Source organism: Numida meleagris, chromosome 1 (assembly GCF_002078875.1).
Source record: "Numida meleagris isolate 19003 breed g44 Domestic line chromosome 1, NumMel1.0, whole genome shotgun sequence".
NCBI lineage: Eukaryota > Metazoa > Chordata > Aves > Galliformes > Numididae > Numida > Numida meleagris.
In genome coordinates, this window is record NC_034409.1 from 174,032,421 (window position 1) to 174,055,225 (window position 22,805).

Genomic DNA, 22,805 nt, shown 5'->3' on the forward strand with positions numbered 1-22,805 from the left:
GTAGGAGTGAAAAATATGCCCTGGATTTGTAAACATTAGGTGGCTTGAAGTTTTATGGCATGATTTTTACATGCAGATTTACTTACGTGATAACTTAAGAAAAACATGTGCTTATGCCTAGAGCCTTGCCAGTAATTGATTTTTTCAGCTCAATGACTAAATAAATAAATGAAAAAAATAGTTTGGCTGAACACAAAATTACATTTTTTTGGCCAACTGTGAAACAGTTTGGATTAAATGAAAGATCTCAGTTCAACCCAAAGTAAATAATTTCAGATTGGAGAATTAATAACCAGAAGTCTTAACACAGATTGATATTTTAAGCATCATTCTTAAGAAGGGAAGAGTGCTTGTGGTTGTGCTTTCTCCTTGTAAGGAATAGAAAAGATTCTCTTCTGTGATACTGCAATGTAGTAAGTACCCTATGCTCACATCTACTCTCTTACTTAGACTATGGACTTAAAAATAGGCCTCTCCCATCAACAAATGAGAGCTCCTTAGGACGTGCATAATATGTTATCATGGGACCACTCTTTTCAAGCTGTTCCATTTGGTTTAAATTATCTGAATGTTTTGTTAGGCTAGAGAGAAAGTTAAAAAAAAAAAATCACAGTCCAGTAGTTAAGACTGTTCTCATACCAGACAGACACTGTTGGCAGACTTTATAGAAGATGAAAGGGCTTCAGCAGTGGGGTCAGTGAAACCCAACTCAGTCAATTGTAGCATTGTGGTTTGGATGCTTTCTTAGGTGATGGGATACCTGGTTCAGGCAGAGAAGGGCTTCTGAATGCATGTTTGACAAGTGGTGGCCACACTGCCTCCTCTTCCTTTGTTCTGCCCTAGTGGAGGGCTCTGGGAGAGCTCAGGGGAGCACCTTTTTGCCATCTACCGTGGTGCACCCAATAGCTGGAGGGATTAGTTACAGGGAAAGTGCTGTTCAGTCTCCAGCATTGCATTCCAGTGTTCTGAGGGATCTCAGATAGACTCAAGTTGTAGAGAAGAGATACGAACAAGATGGAGCATAGTCAATGTAGGAAGAGCATGGGTGCTTTTTTGAATTTTTTCTTGAACTTGTAAAAACTGAAGCATAACCCTTCAAGGACAATTTTTTTCAAGGCCAGCAAACAGCACCCCCCCAAAATTACAATCCCAGCTTCAAAGCACAGAACTGCTACAGCTTCTCAGTTGAAGCATCTGCTATAGGAGATCTTAAGTCACATGATTACATTTGACAAAACCTTAAGCCATTGATAGCAAGGTTCTTGGTTGGAATGTGATTGGCAACCATACATATCTTTACTTACCCCTTCTACAGTAAAGACGTGTTTGGTGTAAATGTGTTACAATTCACACAAACAAACACAAATGCTGAGACATATACATGCTGTGTCATTATCTTGCCTTGAATCAAGTAGATCTTTCCAGTTCTCTCTTCTCACATTTCCTTATAGGTCAGCTCTCAGTGCAGAGCTATTTTGGCATTAGGGTTGAAATCCAGTGGTTTGGGAATTTCCCAGATTAATTTCATTAGTAAAACAGACTGCAGATTGAACCCCTCTGTTGTTTATTTTTTTTTTAGCTGCAGTTCAAACCTGGTGGAAACATGCTTCTCCAAAGATGAAGTGCTGTTTGCTGGTGTGTGACAGTTGTAGCAGAGCTACCTCATCACTGGGTTCTCTTCTTGTGTTTTTTAGGTGTGGTGATATGATTGTTGCTGTAAATGGACTATCGACGGTTGGAATGAGCCATTCTGCACTTGTTCCCATGCTGAAGGAGCAGAGGAACAAAGTAACTTTAACCGTGATTTGCTGGCCTGGAAGCCTCATCTAGATATATGAAATCATTTTGGGTCAAACAGCTTCATTTTCTGGATAGTTGGCACAAAAATCTCCTTTCTCTCTTTTTTCCCCCTGTTGATACAGCTGGTTATAAGCAGGGCCAAAACTGCTGTATTCACCTTCTTTTTGATTCTTTTTCCATGGGCTTCTCAGACTCACTGTATGTATCTTTCCATCCCAAACTAGCCATTTGATTTGCTGCATCCGTTGCTGACACGAATGCAAATACACACATACTCACACAGAAGCTCCTACTGCGATACAGCTCTCTCTGAGCCTTCCCAGTCAAGCAATAGTCTTAGAGTCAGCAGAAGAACCCAGTTATTGGCTGGGTTTCTCTGAGCAGCCCTACGTTTCTATGTAATATAAAAATGTAACAGCCACGTCCCCATTCTTTGAGTGTGTCAGTAACGCAGTGACGCATCTACCTGCTGCTGTGAATCAGAGTCTGTTTCCAGAGGTGCGCCTTTCCTCTTCGTTAGCCTTTCTATGTTTGAGTCGGTATTTCGGACTCCCTCGAGGAATCCATCTTACTCCTCAGAAATTATTTGGTCCCCATACTTTTCCTTTCTGGGCATCCGTGTTCAAAGATAAGTAGGATGAAAGCCTGATATTACTGGAATTTTTATAAAGTGCAATAATTGGACTCTTTGTTAGGAAACTTTAATATATTACAGAGTTTGTATCCTCTAATGAACAGAAATATGGAAGCAATTACTATTGCAGGGCTGGCAAGAAGACACGTGCCCAAGGTCGCCTTTGAGTGAATGGCCTGCAGTGTTAGACTTTCCTTTACAAATGAATGTTTTGCTATGTCAGGGAATTTTGATGAACATTTTTACTAAGATCATTTTTACCGTTTATATTGTAGTTGTCAGCTCTCTTTCTCCACGTGTGGAAACAGTGCTTTGACTTGGACATTGTAGATGAGAGAATCACTTACAGAGAAAAGCCAGCTGTTAAGAAAACACATGTGTGGTTTACAGGCGGGCAGGCAGAACGATGCCTCTTTTCACTCAGCTCCAACTGGAGAGTAAGAGTAAGCTGCAGAGTTCACTCTGACTCTGTCACCTCCTGACAAATGTGCAACGCCTTGATATAAATGCTGAAACCATTTGTCTTGCATTGCAGGATTTTTCTTTCCTTTAGAGAGCACCTGCTGTTAAGTTGTGAGTAAGATAAATGCTATTTATCTTGGATCGTATTTAGTATTTTGAAAAGCAAACCTGTAACTTCTAGACTTTGCCTTTCCCATGATATTTGCAGGCTGAGCACCACCCATTTATTTAAAACAAAGAAGAGTGGCTCACATAAAGCAGTGCGCTGACTGGGAGCAAAACCTATGTGTTGTCAGTGTTCTGCATAGTTAAAAAACAGCTTCATTTATAAACCAGGTTCACGCCTGAACTGATTTTCTGAATGACCTCTGTATTGTATTACTCATTACCAGAGAATGTATTGGAGAATCACAGCATATATCAATTGTGAAGCATGAACTTTACTTTCACACTTAGCCGTTGTAATACTGGGGCATATTATCGCATGTCATTAATTCCAGTAGCTTTGTTTTAGAACGAAACAAAAGTTTCTCTTTTGCAAAGAAAAAAGAAAAGAAGTAAAAATCTCGTATGAATGAAATGGTTCTGTTCCTCTCTATAATGTATGATGACGGTTTAATTTCATAATATTAAAATACAAAAGAATGTCCTGTACAGTATATTACTGTACTGAGAACTTTGTTGCTGATGCAAACACCAAACTTCTTTGATATGTTGGCTGATTTGAGAAAGAGTTTCCTCCCATTCCAAAATGGTGTTTAATTGTATACTTTGCTCCTAATGCAGGTTTTTTTTGTAAAGTACGTCTTGGTGTAGACTTTAGGGAAGACTTTGACCTATGTACTAGATTTAACTTTTTTATTGTTATTTTAAGAGTAACACTTTTCATTCAAAACCCTGCAAAAATCAGATTTTTAGTATTTTTTTTTAATATATAAATGTGTACCAAAAGCATGGGTTAGCTTAAGCGGTGCGTTTCTGTTTGTGTGCCGTAGCTTTTGATCAGAATGTTTAGCATAAAAACTTTCTCTGACTGAATTCCTTCCCTGGATCTTTTTTCCCCTTTCCCTTGTAGCTTTATAGTTGGGTTTGTTTCTCCGTGCCTTCTGTTTTAAATTATTTCAAGATTTTTTTTTCAGATACTGCTAATTGTATGGTGTTAATGAAGGATGAATGAAAATAAAGTTCATTCTACTTATTGTAATAACTCCAAGTATCGTCTCACTCTTTGCAGAAGAAATGCAGATTTGCACCTAAATGCAGATTGAGTTGAAGGATTTTTGTTTTTCATGTGATTTATCACAAACCACATGTTCAGCCAGCCAGGACTACGTATCAGCTGTTTGAATAGTGCCTCCAGCATGGAGAAGTGTTCTGAAGAAAAGGTAATATCTCTGCCTTGTGGTCCTTGACCACAAGCAGCGTTCCCTCGGTCCCCCTCTTGCCAGCTGGTACTGATCAGCTTGAGGATGTTCCACAGCACAGATTGGATGCAAGGAGACATTCTTTCTGGAAACGTCACATTTTTAGGAGCCCGGAGCTGTAATTTGAGCCTCCTGGTAATCACTTCCCATCTCCATCTCCTGCAGGGAACTGTGCTCTATCTTTAGATGTCTGCTAAGCCAGAATGAGTCTTAAAGCAATTTCTGGATGATTTGCCATAAAGTTTTTACTACTCATATTGCCCAGAGCCTAGATTCCTGTTCCCTGCAGTAGTTAAGGCTAAGAATAAATGAATTCCTTTAAAACAAGAACAGTGTTTATGTACAAAAGGGCACAACACTGCAGTGTTTGCCAAGTGGCTTCCTGGCTCTTGTCTTCTGTAGTGGAAGGGTCGCACTATGAGGGCTCTGGTTTACAGACAGATTAATGGTTTTGTTGCTGCAGCTGAACGTGCACAAAGCTGTTCTGTGAGGAACTGGACTGAAGCATCTGTGTGCTGCATCTTCATGGGAGGAATGCCTTCCCCAAACAACTGTATGAGTCTTCAGAATACAGAGCAGTTCATCCTACTTCACCGCATGCCAATGAAGCAGTGCAAACACAGTGGTTTATTTGCTGCTCTAAGCTTTCTTTTTAGACTCAGGAACAACTGAGAGGAAAATTCATTATTAGAATTTAGAGTCCTTTCATTTGCAGATTCTCCTAGTATGTTTGGGCTGGGTATAATGAAAATGTAAGCCTGTCTCTCAAGTGCGTTGTGGCGGGTGATAGTGGGAGCAAGGCAAGCTCCATTCAGTCAAGAAACTTGACTATTTACTTCTGAGGCAATTTTAATAGATTATGGAAATTTGTTAGGAATGTAAAGTACAATATCCTGATGAGACGAATAATGACTATTCGGGGCAGGTCAGCAGTGATGGCAAACGTAAAGGTAAGGCCACAAGGCAAGCCATGGTGCCGTCCAACAGCATAGACCCCAGCAAAGTGTTGCAGCACAGGGGCAGCTCGGCGAGCATCCTCATCCCAGTTCTCAGACAACTTCCAGGCAAACCTTCACCTAGGAAGTGGATCTCCTGCAACACATAGAAAAAGGAAGTTCATGGCTGAGAGAAGGGCAGAAAACGATTTGCAGTGACCTATAACTTGATTGTGTTTTTGCCTAGAGGGTGGGGAAAGCTTTAGACTTCACATTTCTATGACAATTCCAGTAATGTTGTATGGATAAGAAGGCTAAAGGATGATGCCCATAGAGTCATAGAGTCACAATATGGCTTGGGTTGAAAGGGTCCTTACAGCCCATGCACCCCCAACCCCCTGCTATTTGTGGGGTTGCCCCCCACCAGCTCAACTGCCCAGGGCCCCCATCCAACCTGCCCTTGAGCACCTCCAGGGATGGGGCACCTACAGCTCTCTGGGCAGCCTGTGCCTCTCTGCCCTTTAAGTAAAAATTTTCCTGCTCTTGTTTGTTCTCAGTTCACATGCATGGATCACATGAATATTAGAACTGCAGTGTGGATACAGTACCCATCTTAATGATGCATTGCAGTTGACACAGCTGTGATTAGCTCCCCTTGGTGGAGTGGCACAGGAAAATTCTGCCATCCAGAAATGGAAGAGGTCTGAGTGCCCTGGAATCTGCTGTGCATGGCGTAGAAAGAATTCATTTAGGTTTGGGGGCTGTTTTTCTTGTTAAGCTCTGCAGGTAAAGGCTGGCTGGAGAAATCTAGGGGCTGCAAGTACACCCTGGCAGAAGCAGCACGCTTCTCAGCAGGGAAAGCACATCTGGTTTTGCCAAAGGAGGAGTGGGAGCCAACCACTCCCATCACATGAAGGGGGAGGAACTGGGCATGGGATGGGACCACTGATAATAGGGGCAAACACTCATCTCCGGGCTGCCTTGAGCCACTGCTCTCCACTTGTCCTCCTGACCGTGCTGCTGCAGCCCTGGCTCCGCATGGGTTGGGAGCAGAGGTGCTGGAGGCTTGGCCACAATGCATCCCTCAGCAGCCTGCTGCTTTCTGCTCCATTGAATTTGTATTTATATATATATATATTTTTTTTCTTTGTAGCTTTCATCTGCCTGACAGCCAGCAGTCATGGTCTGGTTGGTATCTGAGCACTGTGTGTCCTGCAGAGAGGCAGCCTGCAGAGCTACCGCCTCCTGGGCTGCAGCTGTGGGGCTCCACTTGAGCACACCAGAAGCGCAGGTGTCTGCTCACGCTCCATAGCTCCCACCTGAGAGGTGCCTGGTGCTACAGACCTGCAGCATGCAGACGGCTCTGCTGTGTGGGGGCTCATCTGGTGGCTCTGCTTTGCCCCAGAGCACAATTTGGTCTTACACAGCCTTTCAGTCATATGAGTATTGGAGGTCTTTGGAGGAAGAGAGGAGACGGGTTCAGTAAAACCAAGCTCTCCATGCTTTTGCCTCTACACGCTCTAATCAGATTCTCTGCAGCACATTTTCTGTCTGGTACCTTCGCATTTATATCACGCTGTGGCACATGAGCACTAAATGGCCATAGAAATTAGAGCTGGATGTGTGCTCCTGCATTAACTAGTGTTCCACTGGGCTGGACAGGTACTTCACGTCCAGGAGATGGTATCATAAGCAAAGGGAGAATTTAATTACAGTGATGAATTTAATGCTGTGATGGGTTTTAGATGCAGCGGTGACATTTGCTGCTGGCAGTTACTCCATTGCTTAGCAACGTCAGTGCAAGGCAGCAGCCCCAAAGTGCTTCTCCTCTTCCCTGTAGCACCAGAAGGTGTCCAACCCTTTGGCTTGCCTGGACCGTACTGAGTGAAGAGGAATTGTCCTGGGCCACAGATATGTAGGTTGAACCAAGACTAATGCCTCCTATTTATTGCCTCCTGGAAACTACAACAGATGCAAAGAGCACAACACCACCACTGATAGAGCAAATTCTCAGCTACACAAAGCTATTTTTCAACATAGTCACCACCATTAGCTCTGCATTTTTGTTGGAGATGAACAAGAGCCTGCATGGTGTGCTGGCACAAATCTGCACCAGCAGAGGTGACCCACTGCTGAAACACACCAGCCACTGCTCACTGTGCTCACATCCACTGTTCAGTGTCCATCAACGCTCAGGAAGCATCAATGAATGTCAGTGGGTGCTATTTTTTCCACAGAGAAGAATTCAGTGATGTGTCTTTGCTTCATCCACTCTTCCATGTCAGATGTCATTCTGTTGGACTGCCCCTGTGTCACACAGCAACAACATGGAGTGGAATATTGGTGGGAAGGTTCAGCCTCTCCTGCCGTACCACCGACATCCGCCTCTACACTGTGGGCCATCATCATAAAACAAGAGGCATTACTTTTGGAGTAGCCCTCATAAAATATGTAATATAGTTCATGTATATTAGTAACAAAACTTACTTTACTTCTTAATCTACTTTTATTAAAAGGTTAAAAAAAAAACTAGAGCAACAAAGCCATAAAACTAGTGGGATAGGTGACCTTGTCTTTGTGAAACTAACACATGGGTTGGGTTCAGTGGTGCTGGGTGCAGTTCCTAGTGAGTTCTCAAGGTGTCCATCAGAGATTTTTGATATAATTTTACTCTCTGTACTTCATCCTTGACAATAATTGCTCACAAATGTATGTACCGCCAAAAAGTGGTGACGTGAATAAGACGTGTCTGTTGAGTAAAGGTATTCATCTCTGGTAAGAGAGGGCTTGTAGAAGTCTGGTGAAGAGATGCGATCAGGTTCTTGAGTATCTGATTGCAAATCTACACATTCTGTTTGTAAATACTTAGGTAATGTATTTATGTTGATTGAAAATGGAGTCACAAATATACCAAAAAATTGATTTTTTCAGCAATCTTGGAAATTGTTCTCAAATTCCTTTATCAAAAGGGAAAGCATGGCTGCATGGTTTTTGCAGATCACAGGACTGTGTTTGGCCAGTTGTTGTGGTTTAACTCGTCAGGTGGCTCAGCACCTCACAGTCATTTGCTCACTCCTTCCTTTCCTGGTGGGATGGGGGAGAGAATCTGGAAGAACAAAGTAGAACTCGTGGGTTGAGATAAAAGCTATTTACTAAGACAGAGAAAAGGAAAAGGATAACAGTTGTGATTATATATGTATAAAAAGTGTTGCACAAGCAATTGCTCGCCATCCCCTGACCAATGCCCAGCTCTCCCCTGAGCAGCAGAAGAGAGCCAGATGAACCCTTACCCCCTTCAGAACTCCTTCCTTGTGATGTTATATGGTATGGAATATCCCTTTGGCCAGTTCAAGTCAGCTGTCCTCATTCTGTTCCCTCCCAGCTCATTGGGCCCTTTGCTGTGAATGGCCTTGGCTCTGTACAACACTGCTTAGCAGCAACTGTAAACATTACTGTGTTATCAACACTGGTTTTCTCCTAGAACCAGAACATGGCGTCGCAGCAGGCACTCTGAAGAAAACCACTCCATCCCAGCTGAAATGAAGGCAGGAGCACACACAGCGCTGTGGCCTGGCTGCCAGGGTTTGCTGTAAAGCAATTGCAGCAAGCTACTGAAGAGAGGCATTTTAATCAGATTAGGATAGATAAAGAGTGTAACCTCTCGGTTATACAATTGAGCTTTATAATCATATTAAACTTTAATACTGGCATCAGTGCCATATTGGAACAACAATCACAAAGAGCTACAAGCATGAAATATTACAGATCCTTAAGCATATTACAAAATGTCATCCACTAACATTAAAAATGTTATCGTGGCTGGGGAGATGTGCCAGCTCAGAAAGAGCCCCGGAGCCCAAAGCCCTCTACATACACAGCACAGCAGAGGCACAGCCTGGCCTTTTCTTTTCTTACATTTTTTCAGTTAAATCACTTCCGAAGCACTATTACCCACCTCAGTCCTCATCCACCTCATCTACCAAGGTGTCAAGTACACTTGGCACTTTGTGAACTCCATTAAAGGCTCCTCCAGCACTGGGACCATGCCCCTATTCGAGGACCTGGCCACAGGGTCACCTGTGTGTGGGCAGAGCAGACCCAAGGGCACCACCAAAGCACCGCTGTGCCTGGTCCCCCTATGCTACCTGGTTAACGGGGGAGATGAGCACAGCCAAGGGAAGAGACTGTCAGATGGGTCAAACACCCAGCTTAAGTGGGTAGGTCTTCTGCCAGCCATGCTTTTCCACTGGTCTGACTGTCCTCTGTAGCTGTGACTCAGCTTTAGGGGTTCACTACAAAGGACCCCACTTGGCAGTTGTGGCTCTGATCCCCCTGATCATCCTCTTTTCCAGCTGAGCAGTCCCAGCTCTCAGCTTCTCCTCAGAGCAGAGGTGCTCCAGGCACTTCCCCATCTTGGTGGCCCTCCATTGGACTCTCTCCAGTATACCTGTGTCTCTCTGTTACTGCGGGACCCAGAACAGGACCCAGCACTCCAGCTGCAGCCTCACCAACACTGGGTAGAGGAGAAAGATCACCTCTTTTGACCTGCTGGCCTTACTTTGACTAACGCAGCCAAGAAAACCAGCAGCCAACAGAACGCCACCAGCCAGGGAGCACTGCTGGCTCTTGTTCAACTCCATGTCCACCAGCACCTCCAGGCCCTTTTCTGGAGAGCAGCTTTCCAGCTGGGTGCCCTCATGTCCTGGTTCCTGGGCTGTTCCTCCCCAGGGGAAGCACTCTGCCCTTCTCCTTGCTGAACACCATGAGGTTCCTATCAGGCCCTCTCCAGCCTGCAGAGGTCTCTCTGGATGGCTGCACAGCCCTTGGGTTAGCATTTCCCTTAGTTTCATGTAATCCATGAATTTACTGAAGGTGCATTCTGCCCCATTGTCCAGATCATCTATAATTTGCAGATTATTCCTTCTCTTCCAACAGAAAATGAAATGCTGCACATTTTCCAATTTTGCTCCAGGAGTCCTCCCAAAGAAACCCATATGGACCAAACCAACACGGGGAAGGCAGCCACCAAGCTACGGCCTAGGGCTGGGGGCTGGATGCAGATGGGTGGGATGGGAAGGGAGCAGTGCCCCTTGCATAATCATGCCAGTACCCACTTGTCCCCAGCCCTCTGGAGCTGGGTGGGGACTGTCTGCTGGCAGCCTGAAGTTAGGCCCTTTGTGTTTCTTTTTGGTTGGCGCCACATTAATTAGGCACCTGATGAAGACTTGCGGTGTAATCATACCCTTCTAAAAACACCTCGGATTAAAAGCTTTTCCCAGGTCTTTAGGTGATGGGCCGCAATTACGGAAAATGAACCGCATTTTAGCTTTCCACTGAAATTAATAACAGTGTTTCTCCAGTTGACTCTGTGAGTAGTTAATGGAACAAACTGGATGCTTCACTGTGAGATGGGTTTTAAAGCTATTTGAGAGAGATTCTGTGTTTCAAATAGGAAAATAATTCACACAATGCAAAACCATTTTGCTGGTGTCCTTGTGGTGAGATGGCTGCATGTCACCCCGAGATGCAACCACTCATTGGGGTGATTTCAAGCTCTGGCTGTGCTGGGGAACAGCTTGCCCAAACTGCCCTGAGTGAGCCTTGGAAAAAGGGAAATAAGTCAGGGAATTCACATTGCAGAAAAAACGTATGGCTTGTCCCAAGCTGCCCCAGAGACTTTCACCACAAAGCTTGAATAATGTATTTGTGTGAGTTCATGCAGGGGCAAATTAGCAAATATGCCCAGACCATCAGCAAACTTTGAGTGCTGCCAGTGGGCTGCACCCACCTCAGAGGTGCATGGTGCTGAGGAAGGAGCTGCCATCAGCTCAGTTATTCTCAGTGCGTACATCTCAGCTGGAGCAGCCTGAGCTGCAATCTAAAGAAACTGAGTTTTGCAAGAAGATTCTTGAATAAAAAAATAAAACATGCTCCTTTTTTTCTATCTAAAGACATCTGCCAGAAATGCAGTGATGCATCATGCATGGAAAATTATTCTTCATCTCCTGCGCCTTCTCCCCGTGTGCTCAAAGCATGGTGGTGATGGGATGACTGGAGGATCTTAGAGGTCTTCTCCAGCCCTAATGAGTCTATGATTCCATAGGAGAGCCCTCCCCAGCCAATGGCCATACATATGATGCTGTATGATAAGCACCTCCCTGGTGCTGCTTGGCCAGCATTTCCAACAGCGTGCTGCAAAGCCCCAGCCCGGCACCAGGGTCCCACGCAGCACTGGAACTGTGGCTGGCAGCATCCTGCTTCCAGCAGGATCTGGTTGGAAGAAGGTGCATGGTCAAACAAAACCATGAGACAGGGAACTGGGAGATGGTTTTCTGGTATATTTTATAGTAATATATATACTTTTACGATCTATATATTACGTATTACCCATATATTAAAATCACCCATATAATTAACTATAATTACCTAATTATTATGGGTAACAAATTATAGATAATTGCCTGAGAGGCTGCAGCCTGTTGGGTGATCCAGCATGGGCAAGATTGAATTTGATGCATTGGCTCTCCCATTAGACAGAAGCTCCTCATGGCACAACTCTGCCTCCTCAGAGCTGTGAATCACTCAGTGGGCAGGAAAACACACACACATTTTATCGAGCTTCCTTCCCTCCCAGTGCTCCTTCCCCTCACCTGTTACCTGATCTAAGAGGAAACCCTCTTGATTCCTTCTGTTAATTGGTTAATTCTACCAGCCTGCTGGGTCAGTGGGGTATTTGCAGCGTTCAGCCACTGCCTTCACACTCTGCACCACTGCCCCACGGTCTCCCATTCGCAGTGGGGAATAAGGAGTGCACATCCTGGCTTGCAGGAGGGCTCACTCCTTGTATCCAATGTGTTGCTGCCAGAAAAGCTGTTGGCTTTATTACAAGGAAGGTAGTCTGAGCACGAGCACCTGTCTTTGCAATGCATATGTTCCCCTTATTTCGTGGAATTTTTCCCTGTCACACAGAGAAGAGGTAACCAGGAGTTCTGGATTTAGGATGAGAACAATGTTGATAACACCAGTGTTTTCATTGCTGCTGAGCAGTGCTTCACAGAGCCAAGGACATTGCACTCCTCACTCACACTGCCCAGCCAGTGAGGGGCTGGGGTTCACTGGGAGCTGGGAGGGGACAGAACCAGGACAGCTGATCCCAGCTGGCCAACAGGATGTCCCATAGCATGTGGCATCATGCTGAGCACTGGGGAAAAGAAGGAGGAAAGGGGGGACATTCAGAGTGATGATGATTGTCTTCCCAAAGAACCATTATGTGTGATGGGCCCTGCTTTGCTGGGAATGTCTGCATATCTGCCTGCCCATGGAAAGCAGCAGATGAACTCAGGTTGGGGCTGAGGGAAAGGGTCTGCACCAGAGGGCGGTGGGCATGGAACAGGCTGCCCAGGGCAGTGGGCACGGCCCCGTAATGCTGGAGTTCAGGGAGCGTTTGGTCAGTGCTCTCAGACACAAGGTTTGGATTTTGGGTGGTGCTGTGTGGAGGAAGGGGTTGGACTCCATGATCCTTGTGGATCCCTTCCAGCTCCTATGACTCTATGGTTCCACAAATCCCTTGATTTGTTTTGCTTGTGAGTGTGGCTTTTGCTTTCCCTGGCGAGCTGTCCTTATCTCCACCCATGAGATTCACCTTTTATCCCACTCTCTCCCCATCCCACCCGGGCAGTGCGAGCAGCTGCACGGTGCTGAGCTGATGCTGGGTTAGCCCGTGGAACTTCTTAGTGCAAGAGCAATGACAAACAAAAAGGATTTCCTGAGAATTCAGAGTGCACAGCTACGTCCCCAGAATTTTAAAAACAAGACTAACATCTTAAAAAAATAAAAAAGAAGAAAATAAAAGATTTTAAATTAATGGAGCCCCAGGCAGCCTCATCTAGTGGGTGGCAACCATACCCATGGCAAGGGGCTGCGGCTGGGGTTCTGAAAGACCCCTTCTAACCCAACCAGTTCTGTGATTCTATGATTCTGTGAAAACAGGAACAGCAAAGTAGACCTCTGGGAAAATCATAGCTAACCTTCAGCACAAATTTTGAGAGAAACACAAGCTTTGGAAGTCAGGAAAGGCTTTGCAATGTGTTACTACACTGAGCCTTCATACCTTGAAGCAGAATCCCAGCTGTAACTCCACAATCTTGAGCTGTCCAGGAGCTCCAGGACAAAGGAGAATTTCCCCCATAGAAGCTCGCCTACATGAGCCGAGTGTGGGTGTCCCTCCCTCGGCAGCCCTGGTTCTGGCAGGGACGCTTTGCCCAGGTGCAGCCATTTGTCATGTTGATGCTTCATGTTTACAACAGGGAGCTCAGGCTTCCTCTGGTTAATGGAGAGACACTGGCACTTTTAGGCGCTGTTTATCTCCTCCTAATGCAGTTGTCAGGAATAAATCAGATGACTTGAGCTGCAGACATAACTATGTCTTCTCCTGTCTTGAGAAGGAGCGAGATGACAAGCTGAGGTAGGGCTTGGGCACTGTGCTCCTCTGCCATGTATGCCCTTGAGGAATTGCTCCTGTCCAATGCCAATGGCCAGCAGTGTATTCAGCACTTTGTACTCAATCTTCTGAATCTGGGGAAAAAATCTGGGAAAAAAAAATGTTGCTTTTTCAGAAGTGCTGATCTTTGAATGCTCACCAAAAGGGAACACTGGCAGATCTGCTTCCAAGAGATAAAAGCAATCCACATTTCACGAGGGCGTCTTGATATTGCATGAATAATAGAATCATAGCATCACAGAATCATTTGAGTTGGAAGGGACCCTCAAAGATCATCTGCTCCAACCCCCTTGCAATGAGCAGGGACACCTGCAGCTCTGTCAGGTGCTCAGAGCCCCGTCCATGACCTTGAGTGTCTCCAGGGACGGGGCATCCACCACCGCTCTGGACAACCTGTGCCAGTGCCTCAGCATCCTTATCGTAGCTAACTTTTTCCTTATATCCAACTTAAATCTCTCCTCTTTTGGTCCGAAACCATTTCCCCTTGTCTTATCACAACAGATCCTGCTAGAAAGTCTGTCCCTTCTTTCTTACAACCCCCCTTTAGATACTGAAAGTCCGCTCTCAGGTCACCTCGCAGCCTTCTCTTCTCCAGGCTGAACAGCCCCAGCTCTCTCAGCCTGTCCTCGTAGGGAGGTGTTCCACCCCTTGGGTCATTTTTGTGGCCCTCCTCTGGACATGCTCCAACAGCTCCATGTCTCTCAAGTGAAGCACTGGTGCAGCAGCACAGTTCAAGGTGGCACCAGCCAACACCAACCAGCAGAGCTCCTGCAGCTCCATGCCAAGGACCCACTGGTCCCACCGCTGCCCCAGATGGCCCTCCCTGTGTAAGGGATGGAAGGAGGTGTCCAAGGGAGCCCTGAGTGGAGGAGCACTCAAAGGGATCCAACCAGTTCCCACCAGGTGGCCCTCAGCTGGGGAGAAGAGGATGCAGATGTTGGTCAGATGCAAGAGTAAAGAAAGAAAAGAAGAACCCAAAGTAATTTCCAACCGATGGGAAGCTCTGTTTGCTCACATCACAGCCGTATCAGCAAACCCACACTAAGGTAGCTTTAATGTTCATACTTTCCCAAGACTAATTAGGCTTAAATTGGGTAGAAAATATTGTGTGACTAAATAGCCCCGTACACAGCCCTCTGTGAAGTTTAAGCAGAAGTGGCAGAAAAAGGGGAAAATAATTTTTATTAATGCATTTACACCTTCTTAGAATCCCCCTGAATTGTGTTTTACCTTTGCTATAAAAACGAAAACATTTAAATTTCTTTAAAATTACATTTGACTTAATTACGGCCAATCCCTAATACCAGCAAACAACCCATTTTCCTACTTTCCAGCACAAATAGCCACCAGCCTCATCATTTCATAAAGAGTTGTTTTTCTACATGATGTTCTCTATGTGCAGAATGTTAATAGCTACTATAGCTGAATATGAATAGGCTTTGTAGCTCCACTTGAAATATAGAAAAAATGGCCCAGACATTAAAAAAGATAAAAGGGAAAAGGGCAGTAATGAATTTAGAGGAAAATGAACATTAATGGTACTAGCATTACCTCATGTTCCACATAACAAATTATTGGAAATCTGTCAAGCACACCAAATTATCTACTCATCTGCTGTTGTGGGGCCCTTCGGAGCCATCCAAAACCAGCAAAAGCAAGACAATTTAAGCTAATTTTACTATTTATAACAATAGAACAGACCATTAAGATAAATTAATGTCATTATCAAGTTTCTATGAAAATGACAAATACCGCTATTTCAAGCAGCTTTAGAAGCTGTTGACTATAATGAAATCTGCTGTACAGGTACTAAAAAGAAACACTCCAAGTAATTATTTTCTAGTAGCTTGTTTGTTTCCTTCACATTCATTTACTTTCACCACAATTAGTTCTGTACACAATATATGGTAACTAAACAGTCAACACTACGCAGCATTAGGACTAATTGGGCAATTAGGATGCAGTTTTCAGCCTTTTAGGTCCTAAAGAGAGCCAGGAGTAAACATTTTAGAGGCAACAATAGCAGCACTGCCTTGAGTTTTGTTGTCGGAGTTTAAAGGAATACGAATCCAGCCGATAAATAGAGGCAAGGAGAAGGCTCTACCTGCAGCCCAGGGAGGGAGGGGTTCAGTGACCAGGCGGATGTAACGGAGCAGGTGGGGGCTGTGGAGGGGCCCTGGGGACTCACGTCTGGAGCAGCGGGGAAATGACATCTGGGAAACATCTACTCTGCGGAGAGTGGCGTCCTGCCCAGCCTTCCTCCGCGCTAGGTGACTCAGGGCCAGCAAAGGCACGCCACGGTGCTGAGCGGACACGATGTCTGAAGCTGTCCCTTGGCCGTCTCCCATAGAGGGCAGGAGGAGGAAGGGGTGCTCGCTGCCATCCCCAGGTTCCCATTTGCCTTCTCCCGATGGCGCTGAGTGCATCCCCAGCTGCCAAGCTTCCATCCGCTGCTCTGGCATGCTGTGCCAGCCACATAATGGCATAATTTGTGTGCTCATACATCCTTTCCACACCTCTTCAGAGCCCCACACTGGGGGATCTCCCAGGAGAGGCTGTGCATGGGGACCTGGTGGGGATCAATGCCAGGGCCTGGGCATGGGGACAAGCCCCTCCTGCCTACTCCAGTACAGGGCATGGCACATCCCTTTGGGCTCCCACCTCCAGAGACAGGCAGTAACAAACATCAAACATGAGCATCCCACATCCCTCAGCCCTCGTCCCACACCCCACATCCTTCCTCCTCCCCTGGCCAGCCCCATCCCAGCCATCATGGCACAGTGGTATCGCAGGTGGCTGCCAATCAGTTCTGTGCTAATGATGATGAAAGGCAATTAGTCTCCAAAAGCATTATCACTACATCCATTGCATTTATGACGTTTTATTAGTACTATCAGTCAGAGATTTTATGAAGCAGAGTTTGCTTTTTCATTAATTAGACATTCATGACAGAATATCAAATCTGGCAATCCATTTAGTAATTAATTACAGAATAAAGAGACTCCAGATGAAATCCAGCTTTTGCTTACACACCTTGATTTTGCACTGAATGTAACAGGAGCCACATCTTTTTGCAGCAGTGTCCTTGGCTCTAGCGCCTGAGCACATTCATTGGCCCGGGAAGACTTGAATGGACAAAGACCTCTAAGATCATCCAGTCCAACCGTCAGACCAGCACCACCATGCCCACTAATCACATCCCTCAGTGCCACATCTCCACATTTCTTAAACAACTCCAGGGACAATGACTCCACCTCTTCCCTGGGCAGCCCGTTCCAAATGGACAGAATACAATAGCTGGAGATAGATGGGCAGTCTGCCTGGAACACTGCAGGTTTGTTACAGGGATCTGCAGCTGTTTTCCCTTCTCCCTGCTGTGGGCTGTGTGGGCACCACTCCTGTCCCCCCTTCCCACGTGATCTGTCAGTCCCCTCCATTCCCAAGAAGTGCCCACTGAGCCAGCCCCGTGGGTACTGCCAGGTGCTCCTGGCTTGAGAGATATGGGCACAATGCTTACAACCACTGTGATTTACAGCCTGCTCCCAACAAACCACATTAAAACAGAAAATTATTTGATCCAGGAATCTCTGGGGCAAGATGACAGAGGACGGTCACCTCACCAAGGCTTGGAGGCAGGCATGGGGCACCAACTTAGCATGGTGATGAGCCATGTGTGTGCCTTGGCTCACAGTTATGGCAGGACCATCGCCTTAATTTGGTCCAGAGTGAGGAGAGGAAAGGTATAAATGCACAGATACACACAGACAGCTGACACAGAGAGCTGCTAAGCAACGCTGGCTCTGTCCTGTGCATCACAGAAATTGCTTTTAGCTGAAGAGCCTAGGGAAAGGTGTTAATGCAAATGCATTAGGATGCCTCTGTGATGTCTGAGCCTGAGCATTCACTGCTCACAGTGCCTGCCTGCATGTGGGGCATTACCCAGTGAGCCCAGGGCAGGATGTGCTCTTTTTTTTTTCACAATAAGAGTGGTGAGGCACTGGCACAGGCTGCCCAGAGAGTGGTGGGAGAGAGCCTCCCATCCCTGGAGACACTCAAGGTCATGGGTGGGGCTCTGAGCACCTGATGGAGCTGTAGGTGTCCCTGATCATTGCAGGGGGTTGGACTAGATGGCCTTAAAGAGAGTCCCTTCCAACTCAAATGCTTCTATGACCCCGCTGTTTGGAGGAGGAGTCTGGTAGGGCACAGCAGACAGGGACAGCACAGAGCCCGGTTCTCACACTATAAACATTCCAGATATATTTTTTTATATATCACGTGCATTTCTCCATTGCCAGTAACCAAACTGTCAATCTGCATTTCCTCCCAACCCCACCTCCAGTGTTTGCTTCTGTTCCCTTCTGCCAGCCCTCATTTGTGCAACATATGGCAACCAGGACTGCTGTGCTTGGAGGAAAGTTCACCCACCTCTGTGCAAAGTCATTTTTCAGCTGTAGCAGCTCCCTGGCTCCTCACAGCACAAAGCTGTGGTGCCAGTGCAGCACAGGTGGCAGCGTGGTGGGTGGGAAGGGAAGGGCAGGGCAAGGAGATGGAGTGGTGACTGATAGAGAGCTGCCTCCAAACACGGCTGGGTGCAGAACAGAATGCATCCCCTCGCTCCTGCAGCACTCTATTTCATCTGCCTGGTGCTGTGACACGTCCTGGCTCCGGAGCAGCCACACCACAATCAGGTCACGGCATTTGGTTTTGCCTCTAAAACACCTGCAAAGTATTTATTTTTAGACCAGATCAGATTTTCAGTAGCAATTTGCAGCACAGATATGGTTCCTGCATATTTCAATGAGCACCATGACATAGCATGTGCTGGAAGAGGGGGGACGCAGCTCCTGAGGCTGCGTGGGACGGGGACCCACTGAGCCGGGCAAGTCAGGGCCACTGTGGTCTGTGTGAACTCGGGAGCCACACAACAAAACTGCAACACTGCCCTACCCCAACTTCTCAGCTTAATTAGTGCCGTTCCTGTTGAGCTTCTAATGATGGAAGATGACTTCTTTAAGGACTTGTGTTTCTTTTGATACCAGTGTGCAGTAAGCGATGTATGCGCTTTCCTCTGCAGTGAAGGCCAAAGAGATAACAATGGCATTCAAACCCTTTTGTGACATGGCAGCCCTTTGCCTTCAAGTAAACTAAGCTTTATAAATAAAAAAAAAATAGAAGCTGCAAATGAGATTCTAAAAGAGATCGCTTTGGTTACCCGAGGAACATGAAGAACACAGCTCTATTTCCATCTCCCAGCCTTTGACCAGACAGCAGGATGGAGTGAGCACAGCCTGGCTCAGGGCCTTGCACCAAGGGCGCATGGACAGCCAGAGAGCTCTGTCCTGTCTGCTCACATTGCTGTGCCCTTCCAGACGAGGAATCAATCACCTCCTCCCGCCAGGTGCACCAGGGTGAGCAGCGGCCCCCGCAAGCCCCGCTCCTCCCAGGAGGAAGCTGAGTTCTCCAGGCAGCACAGCTCCAGGCTCACCTTTCCCGCCGGCCTGAAGGACACAGGCAAGTCATGACTAAATCATGAAATGGCAGCTTGAATTAAATGGCGGTTCACCTTTCTTACAGCCCATTAATAGCGAACTTTCTCTAATTGCAATAATTTGTGGTCATAAATGACTATTAATACCAGGTTTGTCTGGGACAAAGATAATTTGCTATCCAAAATTAGGGACGTGAAATGGTTTTATACTCAGGTGCTGCTTAAAGTCATGGTTTTGGATTGCAGACAGGGACCATCACGGACGGTTGCACCAACTGGAGTGGTGTTTGGTTGGGATATTTACAGCAGAACGCAACAAGTGAAGTATCCAGGACTGCAGCAGCTGTGGGTGGGGGTCTGGGACTTTTTACCAACTTCTGGAAAGCATGATTTACAATTTAAAAGATTTTACTGTGATGGAATGGGAACTGCCTGGAATAGATACAAAAGCTGTACTATGAACAAACAGAGGCAGTTGAGCTGCTTGCAACCCAGCCCATGGTTCCCACTGAACGCAGGCACAACTTTCCCTCTTTTGTTTGCTGAAAACCAAAACCAGACCCCATTCATAAATCAAAAGTCACATTTGAACTCTGGCAAGCCTCTAACACCCCGTACTAATGTGTACATCCCTCATATATGCTTAAAACTTAGGAGCGTAGAAAAACTGGAATCATATGGGACTTCTGAGGCACAAGTCCACCTAATCCAAAGCTCTACCCAAACCAGGAGCAGTAGGATTGGGTTTCTCCAGCCAGGGGTTGAAGATCTCCTGGACTAAGATTCCCCAGCCCTGGCTGCCTGTACAACACCCCCATTCCGTGGGTGCTTTTAACCCAAAGGGTCGCCTCACATACTTCATCTTGCCTTTGCTTACATCTTACCTGCAGGTTTTGGTATGCTTATAGTGAGGTGAATAGGACCTCAAAAGCACCTTGTCCTCCATGCACAAGGAGCTTTGTGCCATTATTTCTTCAGTTTTCTAAAAATCCCTTGCTCAGGGCCCTCAAAACGGAAGAAATGGAGCGGTCATAAAAAACCTCCTTTGAGGATTAATAACTAACCCAAAGAGGTTAAAAGATATGAAAGGAAGGCTGGAAAAGATGAGGCACTTTTTCACAATGAAGGAGATGACCACTGGGGAGCTGTGCTGGCCAACATTTTCATAAGTGATTTGGACAGGGGGTGAATGGTGAGGGGAAAAAAGTTTGCAGAAGTTGCAAAATTGTCAGGGAGTAACAATGACAACTGGCTCTGCAGGGCTGCAGGAGGATTTTAGGCTGCAGAGTGTCTTTGACAATGAAATGGAAGACGAAATTCAGCATTGGTAAATGCTAAGTAATGTGCATGGAGGAAGCAATCCTAACTGTGCATGCTCAGCGATGGGCTCTAAATTAGCTATTATCACTAGGGGAGAGATCTTTGAATAGCCCTCTGAAATGCCAGCTCATTACTCTGTGGTGGTCAAGAAGGTAAATAGAGTGTCAGGAATTATTAGGAAAAAAACAGAGAGCAAAACAGAAAACACCATTATGCCATATTATAGATATACTCAAACCCTGAATCCTGTACACAGTTCTGGTCTCTGGTCTTAAAAGCATGTGCTAGAACTCACAAACAATGAGAGAAGGACAGTAATGACTGGGAGGACAGTAATGGAATGACTTGTTGAGTGAAGTGACTGCCAAAATGAGGACAATGAAGTTTGCAAAAAGAATGACTGAGGGGGAATGAGACAGCGATCTGTTAAATTGTGAATAGCATTTAGAAAACAACAACAAAAAAGAATGGTTATCTGCTGATTCTCAAAGAATAATTCAGTGGGCACGAGTTTTAAAAGAAATAAAAAAAGAACTTCTTTCCTTAAACTGTAGAAATCATTATCAGAAAATATGAGATGTAAAGGCACAGATGGTTTGTAACAGAGATTAGATACCAATCACATAAAAAGTCAGGATAAAAATAAAAGTGGCAATGCAACCTCCAGCTTCAGGTCACATTGGAAATATAGAAATGCATCCAATGGAAACAATGGAAATTTGTGTTTAAGCACATGTATACAAACAGGAATTGATGTATAAATACAAACGTGCAGACAAACACAATTCCTAGAGCAGAAGGACCAAGAAATAGTGGCCCCACCTGCTCTGTTCATAGCAGGTGCTTCTTTAGTCATTGCCAAGTGCCAGTCTCTCCCAGGACTGTCCCAAGCCCCACTGACATGCCATCACCTACCACAGCTGCCAAGCCCTAGTCTCTGCCTTCAGGTCCTGGCTGGAGCTGATGGCTCCCACATAACCGGTACCTGGTGCTGGTGGATGGCTTGAGCTTTTGGGAACGGAAGTGTGTGTGCACATCAACACCTCTGCTCGAAGAGCAGCACCTGCATGTAAATGAGAAAGGCATGGTCAAAAGGTAATCTACGCATCACTCTGTCAGAAGGAAACTGAATTGCAAAATCCTGAAGTCTTCTGGGATCACACAGGTAACAACACCTTTTTTCCCCATCCCAATCTATTAAGATTGGAAATCTAGCATGGGAAAAAAGTTATTCAATACCCCATTTATGGAGGAGCCTGGGCCCTGCTGATGTTTGCTAGTTCTTATGCATCATATATGAATGCTTTGAGTTTAACCATCACGTTATGATGTCTAATGAAGAGAATAACAGTTCACCTTTCTCTTTTCCAGCACTGCAAGACCTTGACTGCACCTGGAGTCAGTGGCACAGCACGGCACAGCACAGCCCTCCTCCAGCCCAGCTGTGCTGCTTGGATCCTATACGCAAGGTAGGACTGGTGCTAGCAACCCAATGTTGTAATGCATGGGAGGGGGAGGGTCAGGTGAGATACCATTGAATAATAGAATGGCTTAGGTTGGAAGGGACCTTAAAGCCCACTGAGTTCCAGCTCCCTGCCATAGGCAGGGACATCACCTGCCAAATCAGGCTGCCTAGAGCCCCAACCAGCCTGGAGTACCTCCAGGGATGGGGCACCCACAACCTCTCTGGGCAGCCTGTACCAGCACTGAGTAAAAAATTTCTTCCTAACACCTAACCTAATTTTTCCCTTTTAGTTTAAAGTCATTCCCCATTGTCCCACCACTATCAGACTGTGTAAAATGTCAGTCTCCCTCCTGCTTGTAAGCTCCCTTCAAGTACTGGAAGGCTGCAATGAGGGCTCCCTGGAGCCTTCTCTTCTCCAAGCTAAACAAGCCCAGCTCCCTCAGCCTTTCTTCACAGGAGAGGTGCTCCAGCCCTCTGATCATGTTTGTGGCCCTCCTCTGGACACCCCAGGCTCAGACACAGTGCTCCAGATGGGGCCTCACAAGGACAGAGTAGAGGACAATCCCCTCCCTCTCCCTGCTGGCCACCCCTTTTTTGATGCAGGATAAAGTTGGCCTTCTGAGCTGCAAGAGCACACTGCTCATGTTCAACTTTTCTTCTATCAGGACCCACAAGTCCTTCTCCACAGAGCTGCTCTCAATGAATTCTTTCTCCAGACTCGTACTCATAGCTGGGATTGCCTCAACCCAACTGCCACACCTTGCACTTGGACTTGTT

At 46.0% G+C, this 22,805-nt stretch overlaps 1 protein-coding gene and 1 long non-coding RNA gene across 3 annotated transcripts in view; one reads left to right on the forward strand and one right to left on the reverse strand.

Moving 5' to 3' along the window:
- Window positions 1-4,103, forward strand: part of LNX2 (ligand of numb-protein X 2) — a 56,903-nt gene extending 52,800 nt beyond the window's left edge. The window contains exon 10 of the mRNA XM_021378802.1: window positions 1,695-4,103. Within this exon, the coding sequence (XP_021234477.1) occupies window positions 1,695-1,830 (136 nt within the window). The 3' untranslated portion in view covers window positions 1,831-4,103. The remainder of the gene's footprint in view (window positions 1-1,694) is intronic.
- LOC110388984 overlaps window positions 4,964-22,805 on the reverse strand; it is a 31,909-nt gene continuing 14,067 nt past the window's right edge. Inside the window, exons 2-4 of one of the 2 annotated variants that reach the window (XR_002433032.1) lie at window positions 21,479-21,626; window positions 13,366-13,842; window positions 4,964-5,412 (exon numbers count right to left, since the gene is read on the reverse strand). This is a non-coding gene — a long non-coding RNA (uncharacterized LOC110388984). The remainder of the gene's footprint in view (window positions 5,413-13,365; window positions 13,843-21,478; window positions 21,627-22,805) is intronic. The other variant, XR_002433031.1, reaches the window with a different exon arrangement.